The sequence below is a fragment of the Bos javanicus genome, chromosome 20 (assembly GCF_032452875.1).
Source record: "Bos javanicus breed banteng chromosome 20, ARS-OSU_banteng_1.0, whole genome shotgun sequence".
NCBI lineage: Eukaryota > Metazoa > Chordata > Mammalia > Artiodactyla > Bovidae > Bos > Bos javanicus.
Genome location: NC_083887.1, coordinates 2,083,238 through 2,106,648, shown reverse-complemented (window position 1 = coordinate 2,106,648; position 23,411 = coordinate 2,083,238). Strand labels below are relative to the sequence as shown.

General features: G+C 49.9%; 1 protein-coding gene across 9 annotated transcripts in view; it reads left to right on the top strand.

The window, feature by feature from the left end:
* The first annotated feature begins 2,812 nt into the window (after window positions 1-2,812).
* Window positions 2,813-23,411, top strand: part of LCP2 (lymphocyte cytosolic protein 2) — a 50,486-nt gene continuing 29,887 nt past the window's right edge. For 4 of the 9 annotated variants that reach the window (XR_009731701.1, XM_061393180.1, XM_061393182.1 and 1 more), the window contains exons 1-6: window positions 2,813-3,155; window positions 7,948-8,010; window positions 13,011-13,057; window positions 21,924-21,989; window positions 22,349-22,380; window positions 22,963-23,000. Coding sequence is in view for 8 of the 9 variants with exons in the window: in XM_061393180.1 (XP_061249164.1) it covers window positions 3,078-3,155; window positions 7,948-8,010; window positions 13,011-13,057; window positions 21,924-21,989; window positions 22,349-22,380; window positions 22,963-23,000 (324 nt within the window). In the remaining variant the exon portion in view is untranslated. Of the gene's footprint in view, window positions 3,156-7,947; window positions 8,011-13,004; window positions 13,058-13,609; window positions 13,921-21,352; window positions 21,510-21,923; window positions 21,990-22,348; window positions 22,381-22,962; window positions 23,001-23,411 lie in introns of those variants that run through there. The other 5 variants (XM_061393183.1, XM_061393184.1, XM_061393186.1 and 2 more) reach the window with 5 other exon arrangements.

Sequence of the window (23,411 nt, the reverse complement as noted above, 5' to 3'; positions counted from 1 at the left end):
TCATGAGTTCTGCTTTTCCCTCTGGCTGGAGGAGAGAGAGATGGGAGAGGGTGTTCACCCCTCAAGCCACGGCTCTACATCACCTAGCCTTACCTGCTCCCTGTTCTCTGCTCTGCTTTGTGCTTGAAGTCAAGCCCGCTGTGAGCTGGCCCCAGCTTTCCTCGCCCCGGCATCTCCTCTGCTCTCATGACTGCCCATTTTATAGGTGTGGAACCTGAGGCCAGGCCAAGTGAGCTGAGCTGCCCCAGGTTACTCTGGTCTTTCTGGTATCCTGAGCCTCTCTTGGGGGCCAACTAGCCCCGCCCCTGGAACTTCTGGAATTCTCCAGCCAGGGACAGGAGCTGTGAAACTCATGAGTGTTGGGAAATCACCGAGGACTGGGGAAGTGGAAGGCTCCAGCCTGAAGCAGCCCACTTCCCCTTGCGTCACCTGTGCTGCTGGCCCAGCTGCCCTTTCTGAGGAATGGGTCTATGACCCTGTGGGGAAGGGGGCACCGAAGACCTGCCTCAGAGAAAGTGCTGTGTCCTCTTCTTAACCAGCCCTGGTCGCCAGCCTCACCTGCTTTTCGTGGAAGGCAGACTGATAGAGAGGACGCTGCATAGGCTCTGGAGACCCAGCCAGGTTTGAACCTCCGCTCCACCCTGTGCAATTTATGGAACATCTGAGAGTCCGAGGTGGTACAGAGGTCAAGATCAGGGGCTCTGGACTTAGAGACAGTTGCAGACAAGACCTGCTGCACCACCTACCTGCTGGGTGCAAGGGTGGCAAGAAGTTTTACCTCCCTGAGCCTGAGTTTTCCCTTCTGTGACCAGGAGTGATAACAGTGCCCACAATTGGTGCAGAGTCCTCAGGCTACTCCTTGGCACAGTGATTCTTGGTGATTCCCATTGTCATCACTGTCATCCAGGTTTCTTAACTGCTATGTCTCTCTTTTACATGGGTCTAGAGATCGTCCATCTTGGCCACATTCATTGGATAATTCTTCCAAAAGAACCTCATGTTTAGCTGTAAGTTAATTCCAACTTCTGCTTTTCTGTAGATTTGGATTCTTGTGAGTATGGGTAAATGTCATTTTAAAAATTGCTTCTCTTTCTGAGGATGATCTTGAATGTTCCTTTCCACAGAGGTGTACAGGTATGGAATGTTTTGTTTGCTCATGAACCATAGCCCAAGACACACACACTCCATACTATGCCACATCACATATCACACACAGGTTCAGAATGCCTTCCCTCAGCTGCCTCTTCCAAGGCCCTGCTTCCATCCCAGCTAATTCTATGATATCTTCTTTGACTTCTTTATGTGGAAGCCACTTCTCTATCTTCCTCTCTTTTCAAATGGGCTTTTTATCATTTGCTGCTCTTCTGGGGATTTAAAAAGTAAGGGGACCTCTCCCATCCGTGGTAGAACTTTTGAGCAGCAGGCCATGCTTTCTAGGGCACGGTCAGTTGCAGAGAGCACTGAGGTTCCCGGCCTGTGAGAAGTGCTCGGCCTGGGCTGCCTCAGCTGATGCCTCTGGTGCCCTTGGAGGTGAGGATGACATTAGCTCAGGTTCATGGACACCTCCATAAAGGTGCTTAGTCCGGGGTAAAGGGCAGATCCCATTTACATGAAGACCTGGCGAGGTTGGTGTGTAACAGTGAGGGTGGGGCTCCTGAGGCTGTGTATAAGATGGAAACTGCGTGGCCAAAGCGATCTTTGAAAAAGCTTCAGGAAGGCATCACTTCACGGGCCAACTCAGTAAAGGCAACAGACTCAAACATCAGGACAGTTGTTTGTGGGTGCCTATGGAGCTCTAGAGGGGTGAACTTGGAGCCTGTGATGTTACACGGATAGGTTTGCTTTTGACACTGGGTTCACCCTCAGTCAAGGAGATGCTCAGGGTCTGAGAAACCAACAGAGAGAACCCAGACTCCCATCTGCTGTCTCCAGGGATGTGCTCTTTAGATAGAAATGTGGACGAATAAATAGTAGATAGAATGTCTGGGGGGAACAAGAGTGACTAGACTACATGGCAACATCAGTAGCAATTGTTATTTTTTATTTTTTTCCTTCCTTAAGTTTTCTAGTTAAGCGCATCTAAAGTTTTATGTGCATATGAAGCAATTTTTCTGTTCCTGTTTTACACATATGGAAACTGAGCTTCCTAGAGTTTAAGTCTTTGCCTGAGGTTGCCCAGCATGGAAACAGGTATATCTGAAATGAAGCCAGGGGATTGTCCTGCTGGTCCAGTGGTTAAGACTTCACGCTCGCACAGCAGGGGCCCGGGTTCAGTCCCTGGTCAGGGAACTAGCGCCCACGTGCCGCACCTAAAGATCCTGTGTGTTGCAGCCAAGGCCTGCTGCCGCCAAATAAACAGATGAAGAAGAAGATGAAAGAAAGAAAGAAACGAAGCCCAGGTCTTCCCAGTGGTGCTCCTTTCTCAGTTCTGGATCCCAACTCACTGACTCAGAGGATCCACTTGTAATAACTATAAGGGGCAGCTAAAGAAGCTCAACTTTACGCTCTTGAGAGAAACTGAGCCGTGGTTGGAAAGCGTTGAAAGGTCATGTTCCTTCCCCTTCACTGATGTGGGAGATTGTCTATATTTTAGGTGAACCGTCAAATTCGATTTTTCATCTGCAAAGACCCACCCAAGCAGGAATGTGGTTTAAACATATGGATGCCAGGGATTTCAATGGAAACATACTTGGGTATCTAAGTTCCCTTCATCGCTCCTCCTACTGGGCTGGGGTAGATGGGGCCCAGTGGGGAATTACCAGCCTGTAGCTCTTTCTGCCTCTTTAGTCCCCAGAGCTGGGCTTCCTTGTTTACTTATTTAGAGCCCAGCAGAGGAAGTGGTAAAGGAAACTTGCTGAGTCGTTTTCTGAGAAGAGACCATATTTGTTCGCAGAGGAAGCTGTTGCTTTCTGGGATCTGGCTACAACAGAAAGGACAGCGGCTCCAACAAGACTTTTCCAGAGGGTACCCGGGAGTTGGAAGAGCTGAAGACACCTCCAGACTCTGGATTTGGGGTTCTCTGTCCATGGGTGCAGCGCCTGTGCTCAGCTGGTGAGCTTCATCCTGAGCGAGCAGCCATGGCATTCAAGAACGTGCCCTTTCGCTCTGAGGTCCTGAGTTGGGACCCTAACACCCTTGCAGACTATTTCAAAAAGGTGAGCCTCGCTCTTTAGTGGCTGGGGGGCTGGGCAGAGGCTTGAAGAGGGAGTGCAGGCAGAATGCGAGAGGCGTGAAAGACAGCAGTGGAGCTTCCAGCCTTGTGCAGTCTCTCTGGTTGATGGAGCAGCACTGAGCTCTCTGGCAATACATTCTGGGGAGAAGGGAAGCCCTCAAAGGGCAAGTACCTACTACATGCTAGGATTTGAGTTTGTCCTCTTCAGGCACGGTCGCATCTAACTCACTCCAGGATCGCTGTCCTGCTGGTTCAGCTGCAAAATAAGCTCAAGGAAGCTAACTGGACCCAAACCCCAGGGACTGCATATGATGGAGGCAAGATTCCAGTCACACCTGTCCAGTTTCAGAGTCCATGCCCTGAGACTCAGAACTGCTATAACTGCTAGTGAGATCAAGGCTTCTTGCTCGAAAGGGAAACATGGAGTCTCGCGGGGTAGGAGAGAGGAAAGGAAGGGTGGAAGACTGTGATGAACGATGCTGGAGATGGTGTCTGAGCAAGTCATTGCTTGTGACTTTGAAAGAGAGCTGTTCAACCACTTACCTAGAACAGAGTCTCATGGGAACTTCACAAGGGTCTTATGACGCAGGCTGGGAAATAACATAAGCCTCAGGCCTTCAGACACCGAGGCCCCTGAAAATGAAAAGATTTGCCGGGAAGGGTCAGGGGCCAAGCTTGTGGCAGAGCTGAGACCAGAGTGTTGCTGTCCTGCCTTCTAGTCTTGAAGGAGCTCAAGGATCCTTGTGTTTGGTCATCTGCCGGTGGGGCCATGGCTCACAGGCTTGCTCGGGCAGATCCCAAGTCATGTGACCCTCTATGACTGTCCAAAGGATACGATGTCTCGTGAGGGACCACTGAGCTCTTAACATTCCCATTTCTGGAGGCTGGCATCCAATTCAGTGGATACTCCAGATTATCATGAAGATATGGTTTTAAGTCATGAGCTTAGAGGTTTTCTAAGTCAACTTACTATATTTCCTGGTATGGGATAGACTCCCTGTAACACATACCCAAACCTGGGGTCTACATGGTACCAAAGTATTTAGTGTCATAACTATTCTCCTCTAAGAAAAATGTGAAAATGTTGAATTGGGTGTGGCATGATAGAGGCACAACCCACAGATCCTGTTATTTGCTGCTTGTTGTGCATCTCGTTTCTTTTATTTTTCCCTCACTGGAAGTCATAATACACTTAGGTTTCAGCACAGTGGGTGCAAAGATTGTTGAGATAGCTGACTTTTGAAAGAGTCAAAAGTATTTATTCTAAATACTTTTCTTAAATGTAGACCAAATAACTGAGGGCCACAGTGAGATTTACTAAGATGCTATGAAGTGGCATATTAGATCAATAAAGAAAAGAGGAAAGAATTGAGAATTAGCAAGGGCACTCCTGGGGACAGGCTGATGGGCCAGAGGCCCAGTCTCCAATCTGGGAAAGAGAATTGCACAACCCAGGTCAGCAACTGAAGAATCCAAGGATAAAGTTCCGTTCGGGACAGGGAGATGGCCTACAGGTCAGGATGATTCACATAGATGCTCTCTGCCTCAGTTGGGGGAAGAGAGAATTTTCTTACAGACCTTAGACTCCAGATCATGTCCACAGAAACTGAGCAGGTTCCCTTCCCAGCATGAAGGCAGGAACGAGGAGACTGAAGGGTGTTTGTGATCTAGGAAGTTCTAGCCCTTCTACGGACCCAGAGAGACACCCTTCAAATACTGAGCGTCTCACTTCCCCCAGAGAGAAAACGCTAGGTGAATTGACCATGGAGTCATCTGGGGTTGGATCTTGGTTACCAAAGTCCTACGGGCAGATGCAATTTCTCTTTCTTTTTTTTTAAATTAAGGAGTGTGTCACATTTCTGATTTAGGCATGCCATTTTCTTTTTCTTCCTTTTAATTTATTTTTGTTTCTTTATTTGACTGTGCTGGGTTTTAGTTGTGGTGTGCAGGATCTGCGTTGTGATGTGCTGGATCTCTCAGTTGTGGCGTGAACCCAAGCCCCCTATATTTGGAGTCAGCCACTGGACCCCCAGGGAAATCCCAGCAGGTTTACTTTCTAACAAAGTGCTGGGGCCAGGTCCCCCTTGGAGGCACCTCTCCAACCAGCTCTGGAGTCAGCCATACCTTGGCTTGAATCCTGACTCTGCCACCCGCTAGCTTGCTGACCCTCCCTTAGTTACTATACCTCTCTGTGCCTCGGCTTCCTCGTGGGTAAAACAGAGATACTAATAGTGACTAGCTCATGGGATTATTGGGATAAATAGAGGAGATATATGTGTGAGGCCTCCAGCAGAGATGGGGGCCGAGTCATGTTCGAGCTTCCCTTTCTCCTACTCTATTCACTGGACGCAGCCTGGGGACTCCATGCAGACCAACGGGCTTTTGTGTCTTACTATCTCACACACGTGCAGCTCATCCTCTGTCCAGAACTTAAGCCCTCGAGGATTGAGGTCATGTTTTCTATTTCTTTAAGTCCTCTAATTTCTTTTGACTTAACATAAAGGGATCCTTGGACCATGCAATGGAGAAGACTCTGGATCAGAGCCATGAGTTCTAATTGTAGCTGTGTCCCCAGTTCACTGTGTGACCTTCAGCCAGTCCCTTCCCCTCTCTGGGCCTTAGTTGTCCTGTCCTCAACACCAGGTACCTGCTCAGAGCAGTACCAACCAGAGCTTGTCACTCATAAGAATTATCTGGGTATATGCTAAAATGGCACCCCACTCCAGTACTCTTGCTTGGAAAATCCCATGGACGGAGGAGCCTGGTAGGCTGCAGTCCATGGGGTCGCTAAGAGTCGGACACGACTGAGCGACTTCACTTTCCCTTTTCACTTTCATGCATTGGAGAAGGAAATGGCAACCCACTCCAGTATTCTTTCCTGGAGAATCCCAGGGATGGGGGAGCCTGGTGGGCTGCCGTCTATGGGGTCGCACAGAGTCGGACACGACTGAAGTGACTTAGCAGCAGTAACAGTAGCATGCTAAAAAGACAGGTCTTCCCTGGGAGCTCAGTTGGTAAAGGATCTGCCTGCAATGAAGGAGACATGGGTTTGATCCCTGGGTCAGGAAGATTCCCTGGAGAAGGAAATCCCCTAGATTTTCCAGTATTCTTGCCTGGAAAATCCCATGGACAGAGGAGCCTGATGAGCTACAGTTCATAGAGTCACAAAGAGTAGGATACTACTGAAGCCACCGAGCACACATGCATGCTAAAAGGTCTTACTCCCAGGCCTAGATATCACTGACTCAGAATCAAACTTCCAGGCAGGCCCCAGTCTGCAGGACTATCTGTCTATCTAGAGTCCAAGTCAGAACTCTGCAAAATCAGAGATTCAGCTGATAACGCTGATGGTGAAATTGATGAATTAAAGGCAGTTGAATATTCCAAGAACAATTTCACCCATTTGCAACATGGATAAAAGGGATGTTTGGGGCTATGCAGAAGCTGGTTTCTTCCCAAGGACCACTAAATCATTTTTTCCGAGCTTTCTAATATTCACCCTACTCTGTCACACCACGAGGTTCACAACAATTGCACTCACTCTTTCAATTTCTTGGCCATAAGAAAAGGTTATAATTTTAAGTTTGCACCAAAAGAAGGCCTCCACAAACTGTGAAATCCATACTTGTGAGGAGAAGCTGAGATTCTCAAGGACAAACATTTTACCTTAAATTCTCTAGCTAGAAACCTCAAATTTAGAGATCTTTCAAAGGTAAATTCTTACACTGTTGAGGACTAGGTCAAACAGACACCTGCTTCAACTGTCAGTTGATGTGACTCTAGGAAAGCAACAGGTTCTAAAAATGATCATTCCCGTTGAGGCTGTAAGTCTATTCTGAGACTCTAACTTCGACTATTTAAAATAGAAGAAAAAATTTTATGCAAAAGAGTATCTATGATGTTTTTCGATCTTGTAGGTTAAGCTGCACTTAGGTCTGTTGTCTGTTCACCTACCGTTTGTAAGTTTTACTGTTAGTAACTAAAAGGAGAACATTCCTGATAGAGATATTAAAGCCTTGCTCCGAAGCCCAGTTGCCACCTCTGTCACCTGCCTATCCATAGAACCTTATATAAGTTACTTGACTCTTTGTGCCTTTGACTCTCCATTTGAAAAATGTGAAGCTTAAATGATTAAAATTGGTTTAAACACTTAGAATGGTGCCTACCATATGGCAAGTACTCCGTAATTATTAGAAGTTTCAATTATCATTGTTACAGCAGTAGTTTGGGGGAAATAACTAAATGTTCAGCAATAGAGCAAATTAAGATAATGTTCAAAATCACTTTGTAATAAGATGAGTCAGTGCCTTTATTTTTCAAGAGAAAAAACAAGACAAGGAGATTGAATATGAATGATAACATTGATTATGTTTAGAAAGATGCTTTGGAAAAACCACTGAAGGAGACACATTGCCATGTTCACCAAGGTTGTCTTTGGGTGACCAGATGATGGCTACTATTTATTTTCTTCTTTCAACTCTTTTCTGTTTGCTGGAGGAGTGTATGGCCAGCCTCCAGCCCTAGCAGCATTCTTTCTGTAGGGGTTGGCCTCAAAGCCTTCAACAGGCAATTTCTCCATTTTAAAAGTCCCAAGGGGTTAGTTAGTGAAAGCAGGGCTGATGTAAGGATAGGGCCCTCTGATAGACAGGGAGGGGAGCGGGGAGCCTGGCTAGCCACAAGTACCACAAATTGCTGAGCTCCTGGGGCAGGCAAGGAAGGGGAACCAATGGCATGAACCTGACTTCACTGACAGCACCTCCTCTGCTCTTTTTCAGCTAAACTACAAGGACTGTGAAAAGGTCGTGAGGAAATATGACATTGATGGGCCACGGTTTCTGGTGAGTGCTGGCTGCTAGTTCAACACATTATGACCAAAACTATTCTGTAACTTTAACCAATGGCTGCACAGCCAACTGGTCTACCCTGTCTCTGAGGCTGCTCAGGGGCAATGCCTGTCTTCAGGATCCCATACAACCCAAGGCCTTCTTCAGGGTTTTGTATGAGGACCTCTCCCATCACCTCTCAGGATCCTCCTATGTAGAATACCTCCCAGATCTTTCACTGACACTAAGGTACATTCTGAAGTCAAAGTGTAAGTAGGAATCAAATTACAGTTAACACACACACATACGCCTCTTGAAAATCTATTCAAATAGCGCTCATACTCTGAGAAGTTCAAGGGGGAAAAGAGCCACATGGGAGAATGCGAGATTCTCTTTTCTTATTTGCCACTCTAGGGAACATACTCACTGACTAGAATAAAGGATAGAATCACCCTCCTTATTTCAATTATGTCCCTCTTTCTCTTTACTAAATTCGCATCATTGGTTTTGTGGCAATTAACACCCATGTGCTATGACTTCCTCTACTCCTTTATATTGCAAAAAGTTTCCAGTGTAATGCTAAGATGCAGCTCTATATTAAGGACTAAGCCATTACAGAGAAGGGGTTGCTGCTCTAATTGGAGTTTGAGCCACTGGGCAGTGGCTGGGGAGGTGGTGTAAGCATTTCCCCTGGAGTGACACTTTTGCCAATGGGTAATGGAGACTCTGACTGCACCGATCCAGCCCTTTTGGTTGTGTTTCTTCATTGTTCAAAAATGAAGCAGGAACAAGCCTTCAAAGGTCTCACAGGGTCAATGTTCCCAATTTGGATTTGGACTCAGTGGATAAGGCAAACTGTTTCCTGGCAAGACCTGGTGAGCAGCCCTGAGGAACCTGGGCTATGAGGCTTCGGGGTGGAAAGGGCCATAGAGGGCACACGCTCTGGTTTTCCGCCCAGTACACCAATCCATTTCCTATATTGCATCTCTGCTACCAACAGCTTCTTGAATTCCTTCACTGATGGCGAGTTCACTACCATACACAGTCATCTATTCCTTTCCGGGCAGTACTTAAGTCTCACACTGAGACCAAACTTATGCTCCCTTTGCTCTCATGTGCCATATAAGACATCTTCGTTCACTGTTCCATGTAAATCATTCAGTCATTCACCCTGCCATTCACTTAACAAGGACTTTCCTGGGCTCCTTTTATATACCAGACCATGCCATATGCTCGGAATGTAGAGATGATTAAGATGTGATTTCTGCCTCCCAGAAGCTTGTTTTATAGCAGAAAGTTATCTCCAGGAAGGCTGTAACTACCACCTGAATTGCAATTAGAGAAACATGTACAGAAATGTGCTGTGATTTATTCTGTCACACACCTAGTAACTGGACTAAAGCATACATTTAATTTAATTTAACACTGCTTGAGTTTTGAACAGTGCTACTTCTTTGCACTGGGCTTTAAGCCAATAGACTTTGAGCATTTAATTGTTATTCTTCTTGCAACTTACCGCTAAATCTGAATATTTCATTCTTTTAGCTTTTAGCTAAAAGATGCTTTTAGAACTGAGAACTGAGACTTCTCAGGGCTGAATCAAAAGGGAGTAAGACCTCTTTCTTGAAGATGGTCCTGGTCATAGTCCTGGGTGACCTCTAGTAAGCACATGCCCTCTCTGAACTTCTCCTTGTTCCTTCCTCTGTAATGGGCCACACTGGACTGAGTGATAGTGGGTGACAGTCCAGCCCAGCTCTGGGGGGGTGCCCCCATCCCCCTCTTGTGAGCTTCAGGCCTGTTGAGACAGGGTTGTTGCCTTGGTTGAGGAGCTTTGCCTTTTCTACCCCGATATCTGGGACATGCCAGGCCCTCAGAGAATGCTGCTCACTTTCACTACTGTGTGAACAGCAAGAAGTGGGAAAAGGGGCTCAAGGAGCCAGGGGAGTAGGGAGCAGAGCCCAGCCCTGCCCTGGCAGCTTCTGCTAAAACCGCCTTCCATACCAGATGCTCTGGGTATGATCTGGGCTTTGATCTGAGCTCTGAGCTCTCAGCTATCACCCTTTCCAGCTTTATGATGTCCAGAGCCATTCTGCTTTAAGGGTGAGAATGGAAGGCCCCAGCTGTCCCTGCCCCTCCAGCCCTCCCTTTCTCTCCATCCTCTCCCTTCCTCCATCCTTTCCTCCATCCCTCCCTCCTTCCTTTTCCCTTTCTTCCGTGCAGGAGTGAGCAGCACCCTGGAATCTGTGCTGCCAGCATTTTTTTTTCCACTGAGAAGTCTGGTGAGGGAATGGGGGTTCCATGCTCCCAAAAGGCTAAAGAAGAGGAGGCCATGTGCTTGGAAGCTGTGTCAGTTAGAATGGTGTGCGGCTGCATGAAAGAGAAACTGAACCACAGTGGCTTAACCAAAGAGGGGCTTATCTTTCTCAAGTGACAAGGAGTCTAGAAGTGGGCACTCAGGGCTGGAGGGACGCTAAAGGAAGTCATCAAGAACTCGGCCTCACCCAGCCAATGGAAGCTCTCTGTGGCTTCTGTCCTAATGGCAATAAGATGGCCACTGCATCTCCAGGCATTACATCTGCATTCCAAGCAGGAGGAAGAGGGGGAAGGCAAAGAGTGAAAAACTCAAAGTGCATGGGGATTGCATTCCCCTGTATTTTCAGGGGTACTTTCCCAAAAGCTTTATTCAGTTAGACTTCAGATTATATCTCACCGGCCACAATCGAGTCCTGTGACCTTGGTCACATTCAAGAGAATTCAGTGTGTTAAATATTTTGAACTGGAAACATTTACTGCCTTGAACAAAATCCAGACCCCATCAGTAAGGGAGCAAGAGAGTGGATATTGGGTAGGCAAGCAACAGTGTCTGCTACAAACACCTCTCCAGGCCGGGTCCAGTTCTCAGCTTTTCTTGCCCTCTTGTCCCTCTTAAGAACGTGCTCAGAACATAATCATATTCCTGTAAAGCCACTAGTCTAACTCCAAGTCATTGCACAAGTAACTCATAGTTTCCAGACATTGCTGAAGGTCTTTGAAGAAGGTAGAGGAGGGGGTTTTACACTGTTACATCACATAGAAAAATTCTCCAAACATCGTGTTTGTGTGTGCTCAGCTGCTCAGTCATGTCTGATTCTTTGTGACCCCATGGTCTGTAGCCTGCTGGGCTCCTCTGTCCGTGGGATTCTCCAGGTAAGAATACTGGAGTTGGTAGCCATTTCTTCCTACAGGGGATCTTCCCAACCCAGGGATGAAACCTGCATCTCCTGGATTGCAGGCAGATTCTCTGCAGCTTGAGCCATCGGGGAAGCCCAAACATGTTTACCATCTTCCATCTTTCCTCCCAATTCCTATCCCTGTTTCAAAGGCCTTTCTCTGTGTTTCTGGCCACACTCACATGCTTACCTTTTCCTTCACCTGCTTTCTGAAATTCCCTCAGCTTATGTCTTTGACTCAGAAGAAGAGAAGGCAATGGCCCACCACCTAGTTCTCAGCGTGCATCCCTCTGGCCACTCCCAGCAAGCCCTCCAATCCTCATGCCACACTGCTAACATGAGTCTTTGTGTCTTCCCTAAGAAGGGAGTGGTTCCAGGGAAATAGACGCCATGGCTCAGTGATGCTAAAAAAAAGAAGTTAAGAAGTTTGATGAAAGTCTTGATTGTCTCAGGACTCTTGCCAAAGCCTCCTTCCTAGCCCTGTCGCAAGATCTGATATGGGGTCTGGATCAGACTCTGTTCCTAAGAACTGAAGTGGATGAGGCCATAGCACATTTTAAGAGGCCCCAGCCCCAGTGCCAGCTGGGCTTAATGGGAAGTTTGCCCAGCTCATCTCAGAAGGCAGCCAAAATCCTGCCAGGCAGCTCCCAGCTCAGAGCGGAAGAAGCAAAGACACTAACTAACCTCCAACAGCCAGCCAGACCCCAGCTGCTCCGCCCCAGGACAGAAATTGCTCACCTAAACCCCATTCATCGCTCTCAAAAGGTCTGTCAAGCACTGGGCCAAGCACAGGACACACTTCATCTCATTCAGTCCTCACGGCCCCTGACACGGAGCTGTTCATATTATCAAGATTCCCATTATACAGAGAAGGAAACTGAGGCCTAGAGAGATTAAGTGTCTGTCCCAAGTCAGGGAACTGCTAAGTGAGGGAACCAAGATTCTACACCAGCCTGTCCGACTCCAGTGCTCCCACCCTGACCACTGGGCCTCTGGCCTCAATTAGACGGTTAAAGAGGCCCTTCTTTGCCTCAGCTTTGGTTCTATGGAGCATGTGCCCACCCTCTTTGCTTCCCTCTTCTCTCTCCCTCCCCTCCTCTCTTCCAACACAGGCCACTAGGGCTCCAAAGGGCTTAGACATGGTAGGAGGAAGCTCACAGGAAGGAAATAGCCCACAAAAGCCAGAGAGCAGGGTCCTAGCCCCAGCTCCATCGCCTACAAGCTGAAATCCCCTTACACCCCCAGGCCCCACTTTCTCGCTAAAATGAGACAATGCTGACAGTTTCTACATCACAGGGCTGATGCGAGGATTAATCAAGGTGCTGTAAGGAGGCAGAGTCAGTTCTTTACAAACATGAGCCTCTTTCTCCTTTCCCCTCTCGGTTCTCTCAGGACAGCCTCTTTGTTGCTTCCTCGCATCTAGAGAATCCTACCAACACCTCAGGTGAAGGAGGCAGCTGGGCTGTGATGAGGCCGCAGAGCACGGACCCCCTCTCCAGGCCGGCTGCTCACAGCCGTTTCACGGCAGCCGAGGGCCTGAGGTCTGGGGTGGGAGGCTAGGAAAGCTGTTACAGCTTGGCCAAGTCCACATAAAATCCGAGTTTCGGGCTCCCTGTGACCTGATGTGGCCATCCCGGGCCCGCGGGCTCCAGTGCTCCGTCTAGAAGCTGCCTGCTCGGTCAGGTGGATGCGGCCTCCTTTTCCGCGGGCTGCAGTCCCGCTGTCCCCTGTCATTTCACACCTGACTCTGCTCACCTGGCCTGGAGCCCCTCCTGCTGGTTGTAACTACCACTGTCTCCATTTCAGAACCTGGCAGAGAACGACATCCAGAAGTTCCCTAAGCTCCGCGTGCCGTGAGTACTGACCCGATGACTGGGGCGGGATGGGGAGTAGACCCGGGAAGCTGAGCTACTTTTCTGTCACTGTCAGCTTAAAATAGGAAAGCAATCAGGAAGAGAGAAGGCAAGAGCAGTGTTCGGGGAAGAGAAGTTACATAATGTGTTGAGAAAAAGAAGCAACAGTTCTAGTCGAGCTGGTATTTGGCTGCTCTTGCCAAAGATCAGCCTGATTCTGGACCATGTTCTCATTTCCTCTCTCCGCAGTGGGGTGGGTTGGCCTTTGAAAATAGCACCAGAATCAAGAGATCTGAGATGTCATCATGGTTTTCACCACCAACTCAGTAATTGCTTCAGTTTTTTGGACCTCGGTAAAATGAGAGCATTGGACCAGATGAGTCTGGCAATGGACTCCATTTGGTCTGTCAATAATGACCATTTTGGGTGGCTGCCACGGGCATCGTGTTGAGAAGGATTCTGAGGAGAAGGGGGCCGTTTCTGAGGTCTGACGTGGGTGCTAACACGCGAAGTTGCAGTGTGCATTTTGGGCCCTGCTTTCTGTCCTTCTAGGAGAAGGCGATGGCACCCCACCCCAGTACTCTCGCCTGGAAAATCCCATGGATGGAGGAGCCTGGTGGGCTACAGTCCATGGGGTCGCTAAGAGTCGGACACGACTGAGCGACTTCACTTTCCCTTTTCACTTTCATGCATTGGAGAAGGAAATGGCAACCCACTCCAGTATTCTTGCCTGGAGAATCCCAGGGATGGGGGAGCCTGGTGGGCTGCCATCTATGGGGTCGCACAGAATCGGACATGACTGAAGCAACTTAGCAGCAGCAGCAGCAGCAGAAGTCTCACACTCAGATGCTTGCAGGAGCCAGGTAGAAATGTGTGAAATGGGCCAGGCTGAAAAATACAAAGTCCAATCATTTATCAGCTTTGAATAAAGCTTGAACATGGAGAAATATTTTTCTTCTGTAAGAAAGACGATACGGTCTTAGTTGCAGCACTCGGGATCTTTCTTGCATCAGGTGGGATATTTCACTGTGGTGTGTGGATTCCCTAGATGTGGTGCATGGGCTCAGTTGTTGCGGTGTATGGACTTGGTTGCCCCAAGGCATTTGGGATCCCTGATCAGGGATCAAACTTGCCTCCCCTGCATTGCAAGACAGATTCTTAACCACTGTACCTCCAGGGAAGTCTCAATGCCCAATCTTTGAATTTTCAAGTAGCTAGAAATATAAGTTTTATGCAATATATCTCAATTTTTAAATGTTGCTCAAATATTTTTTAATATTGTGAATGCCAAAGTTAGCACCCTTATGGGCTAGATTTAGTGTGGGGGCCCTAGTCTGAGATCTCCACTCCAGATGCCCTCTGGGGTCCTTTCTCTTGCTCTAAACGTCTTAGGGCTCACAACGATGAAAGGGAAGTAGGTCAATGAAATAGGAGGTGAAAAGTTTCGTGACTAGGTAGAGCTGCCAGAGTAGCTCAAATAAGAAAAATATGACTCTCAGATTTCCCTCATCTGGAAGGGTGAAGAAAAAGAAGGGAATAAGGATTTGCCTTTGGTACTGCCTGTCTCCAGGGGCCACTATTGTTGAAGAATAATTGATCTTAAGAGTTTTTTTCCTAGTCCAAAATGGCTGTTTAAATCTAAGTTAAATTAAAAATTCAGGGACTTCCCTGGTGGTCCAGTGATCTAACACTCCATGCTCCCAATACAGAGGGCCTGGGTTCAATCCCTGGTCAGGGGACGAGATCCTGTATGCTACAACCAAGGGTTCCCATGCTGCATGTAAAAATCCTACCTGCCACACTAAAAGATCTCACATGCCAAAACTATGAACCAGTCCAGCCAAATAACTAAAAATAAAGATTCAAAAAATAATAAAACATTCAGCCCCTCAGAGGCACTAGCCACATTTCAAGGGCTCAATAGCTAGATACAGTGGTGACGATTATATTGGACATTATAGATGGGATGCCCTAGAAAAAGACCGCAATTCTAGGTCAAGGAGAGAACTTAGCATATAGCAGTGAGAACTGGTGGCTGGTGGGCCAGAGTCAGCCTGTAGACACGTTAAGCTGGATCCACACAGTGTTTTAAAATCAAGAAGTGGCATCAGGAAAGACTTTGGGGAAGAAGGGAACCTAACTTGGATCTTGAAATATATTGAGAGTGGTCAGATGAAAAACGATTGAAAGACATTCTAGAAATGGGGACTATATTGGGAAGGCATGACACCAGTGTGTTTATTGGAACTGCAAGTAGGTCAGAGCAGTTGAGGCGTACGAGGGGGAGTGAGCAGTAAAAAGACCACAGCAACTGGTCACAATTGTGAAGGATGCTTTGAGCTGTTATGAGTCTGAGAGTGTTGGTGAAGTGAGTTCACCAGGGGGAACACTGAGGTAAAACCCTGCATGTTGATTCTCTCCAGGGTGTGTAAAAGATGATGGAGAGGAAGGCTCAGTTGGAGGCATGGAGCCTGGTTAGGAATGACAGCTATGGTCATTCCTATGAGATGGCAGCTTCTCCCAGGGCTGTGGCTAGGAAGATGCTGGGAGGAGGGGATTCAATCAGAGCAGTAGAAGGAAGGGGATGAGGAAGGCACTTTCAACTGGGTGGATCATTTTTTCAGTCTTAAGGCCAAGCTGAGCTGATGTCTGCAGTTCAACGTGAGGTGGAGGTGGGATATTTCTTCAGTTATTTAAAAACTAAAACAACAACTTCGCCTGCAGTAAGAATCCCCCTCCAGTGGCTTTTCCCCCCAAGGCAAGGCACGAGGGCTGTCCACGGAGCCTGAAAGGCAAACTGGTGGGGAAGGCATCCGGGGAAGGTCCGGCAGCCCTGATCAGGTGATTCTGAGTGTGAGCATTGGTATGAAAAGTACCAATTTTCAGTTATATCTCTGTGAGCTCTGTGCCTGGGATGAGTCCTAGAGTACTCTGAGTTTCTAAGTGTATAAAATGAAGGAATGGGTTACATGAACTCCATGAGCACATTCTTTTAAAAGATATTATTTCAGATCTGAACAGGCAGACAGGAGAGCTTAGGGAGTAAAATGCAGGCTCTGAGATCAGACTAGTTGAGACCCAATTCTCCCGTTCATTAGCTATGAGTCTGTGGACAAGTTATCAGAGTTCCCTGAGCCTCAGCTTCTTCATCTGTAAAATGGGGACAATAACAGACCCTGTCTCAAAGGACCCGTGAGAGAGAAGAAATAACGGAGATACAATAAAATGTCCTGAAGAGGCATTAACTATTCCGGCCATTTTATGCAAAACCCCAATGAGCACCATTTCAGGTTTTTACTAATGATTTTATCCTACTAACTGGGGAGGATGAAAGCATACAAAGGCATGGGCTTTGGAGCGAGGCAAAGCCAGGTTCTAAAGCAGGCTCTGCCTCCTCTCAGCTGTGGGACTCAGGCAAGCCATCTCAAGTCTGAGCCTCAGGTTCCTCGTCTAGAGGAGAGGAAGGAAGCAACTCAGAGAGGGCAGTGTATATGGGTACGTGGGTAAGTGGGAGGCAGCCCACATAAGCTGCCTGTGTGTATAGATATTTGGGGCTCATTTGTTCCATTCCTTTGTACACGGGTCCATTAGCCCTAGACCATTTCCCTAAAGGGCTATAGAAAAGAAACTATTTATGTACAGTAGACCAAAACAAGATTACACTCCTCTGAATATCTCAATTTCCTTAAATTTGCTTTAAAAAAGTCAGTACTAAATGGATTTTGTAAGAAGGCAGTTTCTGGTGGGAGAGTGTTCTCAGGCCTAGTTTCTCCCAGAGACCTCACAGACAATGTGATGGAGGAGAGTTTTAAAATAAAACAATTAACATCCTTTTAGAGGACTGAGCCTAGCACCTATGGTAGAGCTGAGCATGATCTGGTTAAATCGATAGAATACAAGAGAAAATCTTCTGATGATCATCTGGAGTCTTTTTTTTTTAATGTTGTAAATTTTTGTTGCTCTTTTTGCACTGGGTCTTCGTTGTTGCTTGAGGGCTTTCTTTAATCATGCTGAGCGGGGGTGGGGGGGTACCCTCTAGTTGCAGTGTGTGGGCCTCACTTTCTGTGGCTTCTCTTGTTGCAGAGCACAGGCTCTAGGGTGCAAGGGCTCAGTAGTTAATGGTGCCTGAGATTAAGTTGCCCACAGCATGTGGGATCCTTCCAGAGCAGGGATTGAACCCATGTCCCCTACATTGGCAGGCAGACTCTTATCCAATGTACCACCAGGGAAGTCCAATGCTATAAATTTTATGTTTAAAATAATACAGTGTAACTTAAAAAAATAGAAGAAGAGGGCAGGGATGTGGTGGTAATGTAGGTAACAGATAGGTATTGGATGATTCTCTTTATAACATCAATGATCACTGTTCCCATCATCCATAGTGGAATTAGGATGGAAAAAAGCTAAGATCCAGTTAGAGAGACAAGGCAGGTGCCTGTTGATTTGTCTGTCTTCTGAAAAGGCGTCGTCTCCTAACCTCAGAGACAGCTCCCTGTCTCATCTGCTCAGCGCCTACCTAAGATACAAAGCATGGCGGGCAGGATGGAGGGAGGGTGCAGAGCTGAACTCAGCACTGTGTTCATGACACGTGCTCGACTCCCAGCAGACTGGGGACAGTGCCAGGTGCCTCTCCGATATGCCTCTCCTCTCCCGCTCATTGGCCAAAGCCCTGTCCAGGGGCCCCGTCCTCCCTACACGGAAAGTGCCTCCACCCCACTGACTGCTGCTCCTCCTCCTCAGTGGGAGCCCAGAGCGCTTAACTTCCGCTCAGCTCCAAGTGAAAAACCCGCGTGGGGCCTTTGACAAACACCTCCCCCAGCGCCCTGCTGTCCTTGCTAGTAAAACAGGATAGCTTTTCCTGGCTACTATACAAAATGACTGGAGTACAAGTAACATAAGACTTGTAAATCTGTCAGGGGGAGGGCATGACTGAGAAGTGGGAGACCCTCAGATTCTTGCTTCCCGCTCATGACTGAGAAGTGGGAGACCCTCAGATTCTTGCTTCCCGCTCATGTGTCCTGATTGCCCCTGGAGGCCTGAGTCTTGAGACCGATGTCCTGGCTTCTCCCTGTCTCCTCAGGTGACAGGACAGAATTTTGGAAGGTTTGACTCTTGGTTCACAGAAGACTTGCCTTTAAGGAGGAATTTTGTTCCTTTAAAGGAAGGTGAAATGCAAGTGAAAGCCAGATCGGGTGTGAGAACGTGGGCTGGGAGGTGGGACAGGGGTCGGGGTGGTGTCAGAGAGCAGGGAGGGAGTGAGGGGTGGAGGAGGGCCTCCGGGCGAGGGGCAGGCCAGTGTGCCTCTGAAACTGGGGTCAAGGGAGCAGCTCCCCGTCCCCCCAAGCCCTCTAGGAGACAGGGAAACTCATCTACAGCTCACATTATGCGAAATTTGGCAAGAAAAACATTTCAGCTGTGCATGAGACATACAATCACACAGGCAACAAGACAGAGTGTTCGGGAAATAACATTGACTCTTACTCGCACTGTGGGCTCTTACACTTTCCATTCTGTTCTGTCTTCTTCCTCCCTTCCTCCCTGCCTGCCTTTCTTTCCCAGTTTCCTTCTTACTTCTGTGTGGCCAGCAAAGTTGATTTCAAGACGCACTTGTGAGCCTCCACCCCCATTGGCAGAACACAGGGACCGTGGAAAGGGAGCCGCACGTGTCCTGGGAGAGCCCTGCAGGGGCCACAACAGGACAGAGACCCTGAGTTCTGCTTCTGCTCCTTCACCTCACTCCGCTTCCTCCATTTCTTTCTTTTAAAAACAAGTCCAAGAAGACCAGATCACAGGAGTGATTGCACAAGCTTTCAGCCCATAGGACCCACCCATGTCTCTGGGGCGCTTGTTGCGACTGCATCCAGTGGCTCCCAGCCTCTCCTGGACGCTCTGATGGGTTAAGTCTCCAGTGGGCCTGGTCATCAGTGTTTGTGGCTATGGTCAAGGCAGTCAGGGATTCTCCAGCTAGGGCCAACCCTCCTGTTTCGCTGATGAGGAAAGGAGGACTACGGAGGGCAATACCCGGCCTGAGGTCAGGCTGTGGGCACTGTCCGTGGGCAGGAGGCTGCAGTCACACTCAGCAGGACCCCCCTCCCAACCTCTGTACCGTCCAGCATGACTGGAGGAGGCCTCTACCTGAGAAGTCAGAGGCCTGCCCCCATCACACAGCGAGCTAGGGGTCTCGGCTGCCACGACCTGGCTTCCTGCGGAAAGGTCCGCTCCGCTTCTGCGGCTAAAGACAGAGAGAGCCGTGTCTACCCGAGGCCCAGCCCTGTCGGTCTCTCCTGGGGCTGAGTGCGGCCTGGGGTTTGTGGGAAGGAGGGAGAATGAGTCACCTCCGGCCACTCACTGTTGCTTGGTCCTCTGGGGCGTGGGAGTGAGTGGGGGACAGCCATGAAAGTTTGCAGGCAGAGGTGCAAGAACCTCGTGCTCTGGTCCCCAGCACTGCCGCCCTGCGCACGCGCCCCCCACAGCCAGCGGCCCCAGCTGCGGGGAGGGGTTGCTCTGAGGCCCCCAAAGCAGGGGGCCCAGGGGCCCCACATCTGCGACAGGCTGGGCTGCCGGCCCCTCTCCGGCCCTGCTGCTGTCAGCTCTGTGGGGCTGCGGTTTGCCATTTCCTTCCTTCGCCAGTTAGAGCCCCAGCAGCCTCCCTCCTGGCTGCTGAAGATACCATAAGGAGTTGCCTAGAGCAGCAGGTCTTTTCAGGATCAAAGCAGCTGTGCCAGCCAGTCAGGGCCACCCCGCTTCTCCCTGTGCCCTCCCTTACCGCCCTTACTGTGCGGGGGACCCGCTCCCCAGCACTCCTTACTTCAGGTCCTGCAGAAATGTCACCTCCTCCCAGAGGCCCGCTGGGTGGTTTTTCAATTGTAACCGCACCCCGCTCCTGCACTCCCGCCCCCTCGCCCAGCCCACACCTCTGCTGCCTGCGTGTCCACACAGCTCTCACCTTGAATTTCACTTCCTCCAGTGTTCACTGTTTGTCGTCTGTCCATCTCCCCTAGCAAGTAAGCTCCTCGAGAGCAGGGATCTTTGTTTTGTTCACCAAGGTGCCCTGAACCCCAGCAGAGCTCCTGGCGCTTAGGTAGCCTGGAGTGGGCACTGTTGAGTGAAGGGATGGGGGTGACGGTGCCCTGACTGATGCTCTGTCAGAGGAGGGAGCAGAGGGATGCTCATCAGCTTCTTGAACAACCGCTTAAAGGAGACAGAGGAACCAGAAACAAGCAATCTGGTGGTGTGATTGGAGCTTCCACTGGGAAGCTCCCCACCCCCACTTTAAAGCATCTCCCCGTGACGTGTGACATCCCAGCAATGACATCGGAGGAAGGGTTACAGGCTCCTCTCTCTCTCTCCTCTAATGGCCCAGCTCATTTATTAAGTTTGTTCACCCTGTCACTTGGGCTTCTCTGGTGGCTCAGATGGTAAAGAATCCGCCTGCCATGTGGGAGATCTGGGTTCTATCCCTGGGTTGGGAAGATACCCTGGAGGAGGGTATGGCAATCCACTCTAGTATTCTTGCCTGGAGAATCCCCATAGACAGAGGAGCCTGGTGGGCTACAGTCCAAGGGGTTGCAAAGAGTTGGACATGGCTGAGCGACTTAAGCACAGCATAGCACATCCTCTCACTTGAATGAGTTGAGAGGTTCTGAGCAGGTTCCCGGGGAACGTGGAGAAGTGGGGGGATGGGGATTGGGGGCCTGGGGGATGATGAGGGAAGCAAGACGTGGTGGGGGCCAAGACTACTTTGCTAACTTAGCAATTTTGTTTTAGACCAAACTTGTGACCTTGCTGCAGTCACTGCAGCAGAAGGAGGGTGGACTCTGGGTCCTTCCCAGAGGGCAACAGGCTCCATAGCGCCATTCCCAAGGGGCTTCCGGCATCAGGGGCATTGACACGGTGTGCTGACAGTGTGCGCTCTGGAAATGAGGGAGCCTGGCTTCTGAGGCTGCTGCGTGTCGCTGGGGGAGGGGCCTGCTGTGCAGCTCAGTCTCTTCCTCTCTGGGCCCCTGTGGCCCCACGTGTAAAATGACGTAGGGTGAGACCACCTCTGAGCCTCCTCCAGCTGCCCCAGATCTCACGGGAACAGGAGCCTGTCAGCTGACGGACCCTGGGTCTCCTCAGTGGTGCTAAGGGAAGCTGGAGTTTACTGCAGAGGGCATACCAGAGCTGCCGTCCCACTCTGCCCTTCCTGCCCTGGGGTTTACAGATTTGCTATTTTACAACATCCAAGGAACGAGAGGGTCCTGGCCAAGGCAGGCCTGTGGGCATGGATGATTCAGGGAGTCTCCCGCTTTGCAGGCTGTGCCTAGATGGGGAATACTTCACCAAGTGTTTATAAGAATCCATGTCACCAAGGAGGGAACGGAGGATGGAAGGAGATTTCAGGCCCAAGAAGCGCACTGAAGCTCTTGTCAAGAGTTCTGCAACGAGCAGCCGATTCCTCCAGGTCTCAGAGGTGGATTGAAGATTCTTGTTAGACATCGCTACAGGAATGTCAAACCAAGAGTCAGGGGAGCTCAGCCCTGCGAATACCAGCACAATAAGATACACTGCGGTCATGTCCTGATCTTAAGGCTGCTGGATTTCAGAGGAGGAGGAGCCGGTGTGAGCCGGCCAGTCCCCACGGAGGGCCCCCCAGGAGGCTGAGCCCATGCCGAGAGCTTCCTGGGCAGGAGCAAGGGGATGGAGGTGGCAAGAAAGTGGGGCGCAGAGGGAGGGGACTGGCTGGAGGCCAAAGGAAGAGGCCTGCTAAGGTTGGTCCAAGTGCCTGAGGTCACACCGACCGGGAATCTTCAGGACTCAGGGGAGGAAGGCTGAAGGTGGAGAGAGAAAATGCTTTTATCACCTCACCCGTCCCTTTGTCTTGTAGGATTCTGAGTAAGTTAAGTCAAGAAATCAACAAGAATGAAGAGAGAAGGAGCATTTTCACACGCAAGTGAGTGGGGCAGCCAAGTGTCCAGGGTCACTTTAATGAGATGCGAAGAATTTTCAAACTCAAGTCTAAATGGGAGTGGTTTTGCCTTAATTTTTGATCCGCCCTGCATCCTGCCCCTGCATCAGGGGAGCTTCCCCTAGAAAGGCAGGCAGTCATGAGCTCCTAGTTGTACCACCAATGTGACTTCAGCGGTTTCCAGAATTTTCGGGTAGCCTGGCCCGAGTTTCAAAGCAACAAGGACAAGAGTCCTGGGTGGTGAGACATACCCTCCCGTGGGGGCTCCTCTTGCAGGGCTGGGCTAAGAGGGATATCTCCCCGAGTCAGTAGGGCCGTTAATGCCATGTTGCTTGCCTTTGCAGACCCCAAGTCCAGCGGTTTCCGGAGGAGACAGGTAAAGGTCTCTGGGGGTGAAAACGATTGCTTTGGAGATGGGAGGCTCTTCGGTTCTTCTGACTGCTGGTCCAGTTGGAGGGGAGGAGAGATATCACTATGCCAGGCACCTGGCCATGATCCCCTTCCAACTGAGGCCCTCTGCACAGACACAGGGAGGGACTCTTCGGGCGGTGCCTGGAACAACCTGGGTTTTGACTGAGCACCCGAGCACAGCCAGTCCTCCTGCTTCTGAGTCTTTAAAGCAATTATTCTGCTGCTAAATTCCACATCTTGTTAAAACGCAGATTCCTGGGTCCCTCCCAGTTCCTGCAGAATCAGAAGCTCAAAGAATAGGGCCCGGGGAATTTGCATATTTTGAAGCTCTCTCAAGTGACTTTCACACACGTGAAAGGTTAAGAACCACCGCCTCTGTCTGGTAGAATGAGCCCCTCAGGTGGGAAGTCGAGAGCTGGCACTGAGTTGCTGACCCCCGGCTGCGCGGGATGAAGGCGGGGGACGGGGAGGGCACCGGGCTGGGGAGCGGCCGACTTCCCTCTGTGGCTCCAGTCAGCACTGATAACGGTGTTGCCTTCCTCCACAGAGAGCCATGAGGAGGACAACGGAGGCTGGTCGTCCTTTGTGAGTATAGGGCAGGTCCTCCCAGTTTACAGCAGAGTCCGGAGGTCCTTTGTGGTGAGGCACTGGCGTGATGCGGGGAGCGAGGCCCTGATGGAGCCCGGCGGGGCTCAGGTGTGCTCTGTGGCGGTCGGAGCGTGACTCTCTGGCTTCCAGTCCACACGGTCGCCGGTCTCGTCCGGCCCTCTTGCCCTCGGGGCACAGGAGCGGTGGTGGAGGACACCTGGGGACAGGCTTGGCCGTGAGCCACCTTGTGACGAGCGCTGATGGCGGGCTGGGCTCGGCTGAGGCCTGCGGGGTGCTGACCCGCCGCTGTTCACCAGCACCCCACAGCAGGCCCTCCCCCGAAGCCCTCCTCACACGGTCTACACTAAAGCAGCTTTAAAGTAGCTTTTCTCATAGGCTTAAGTCCCC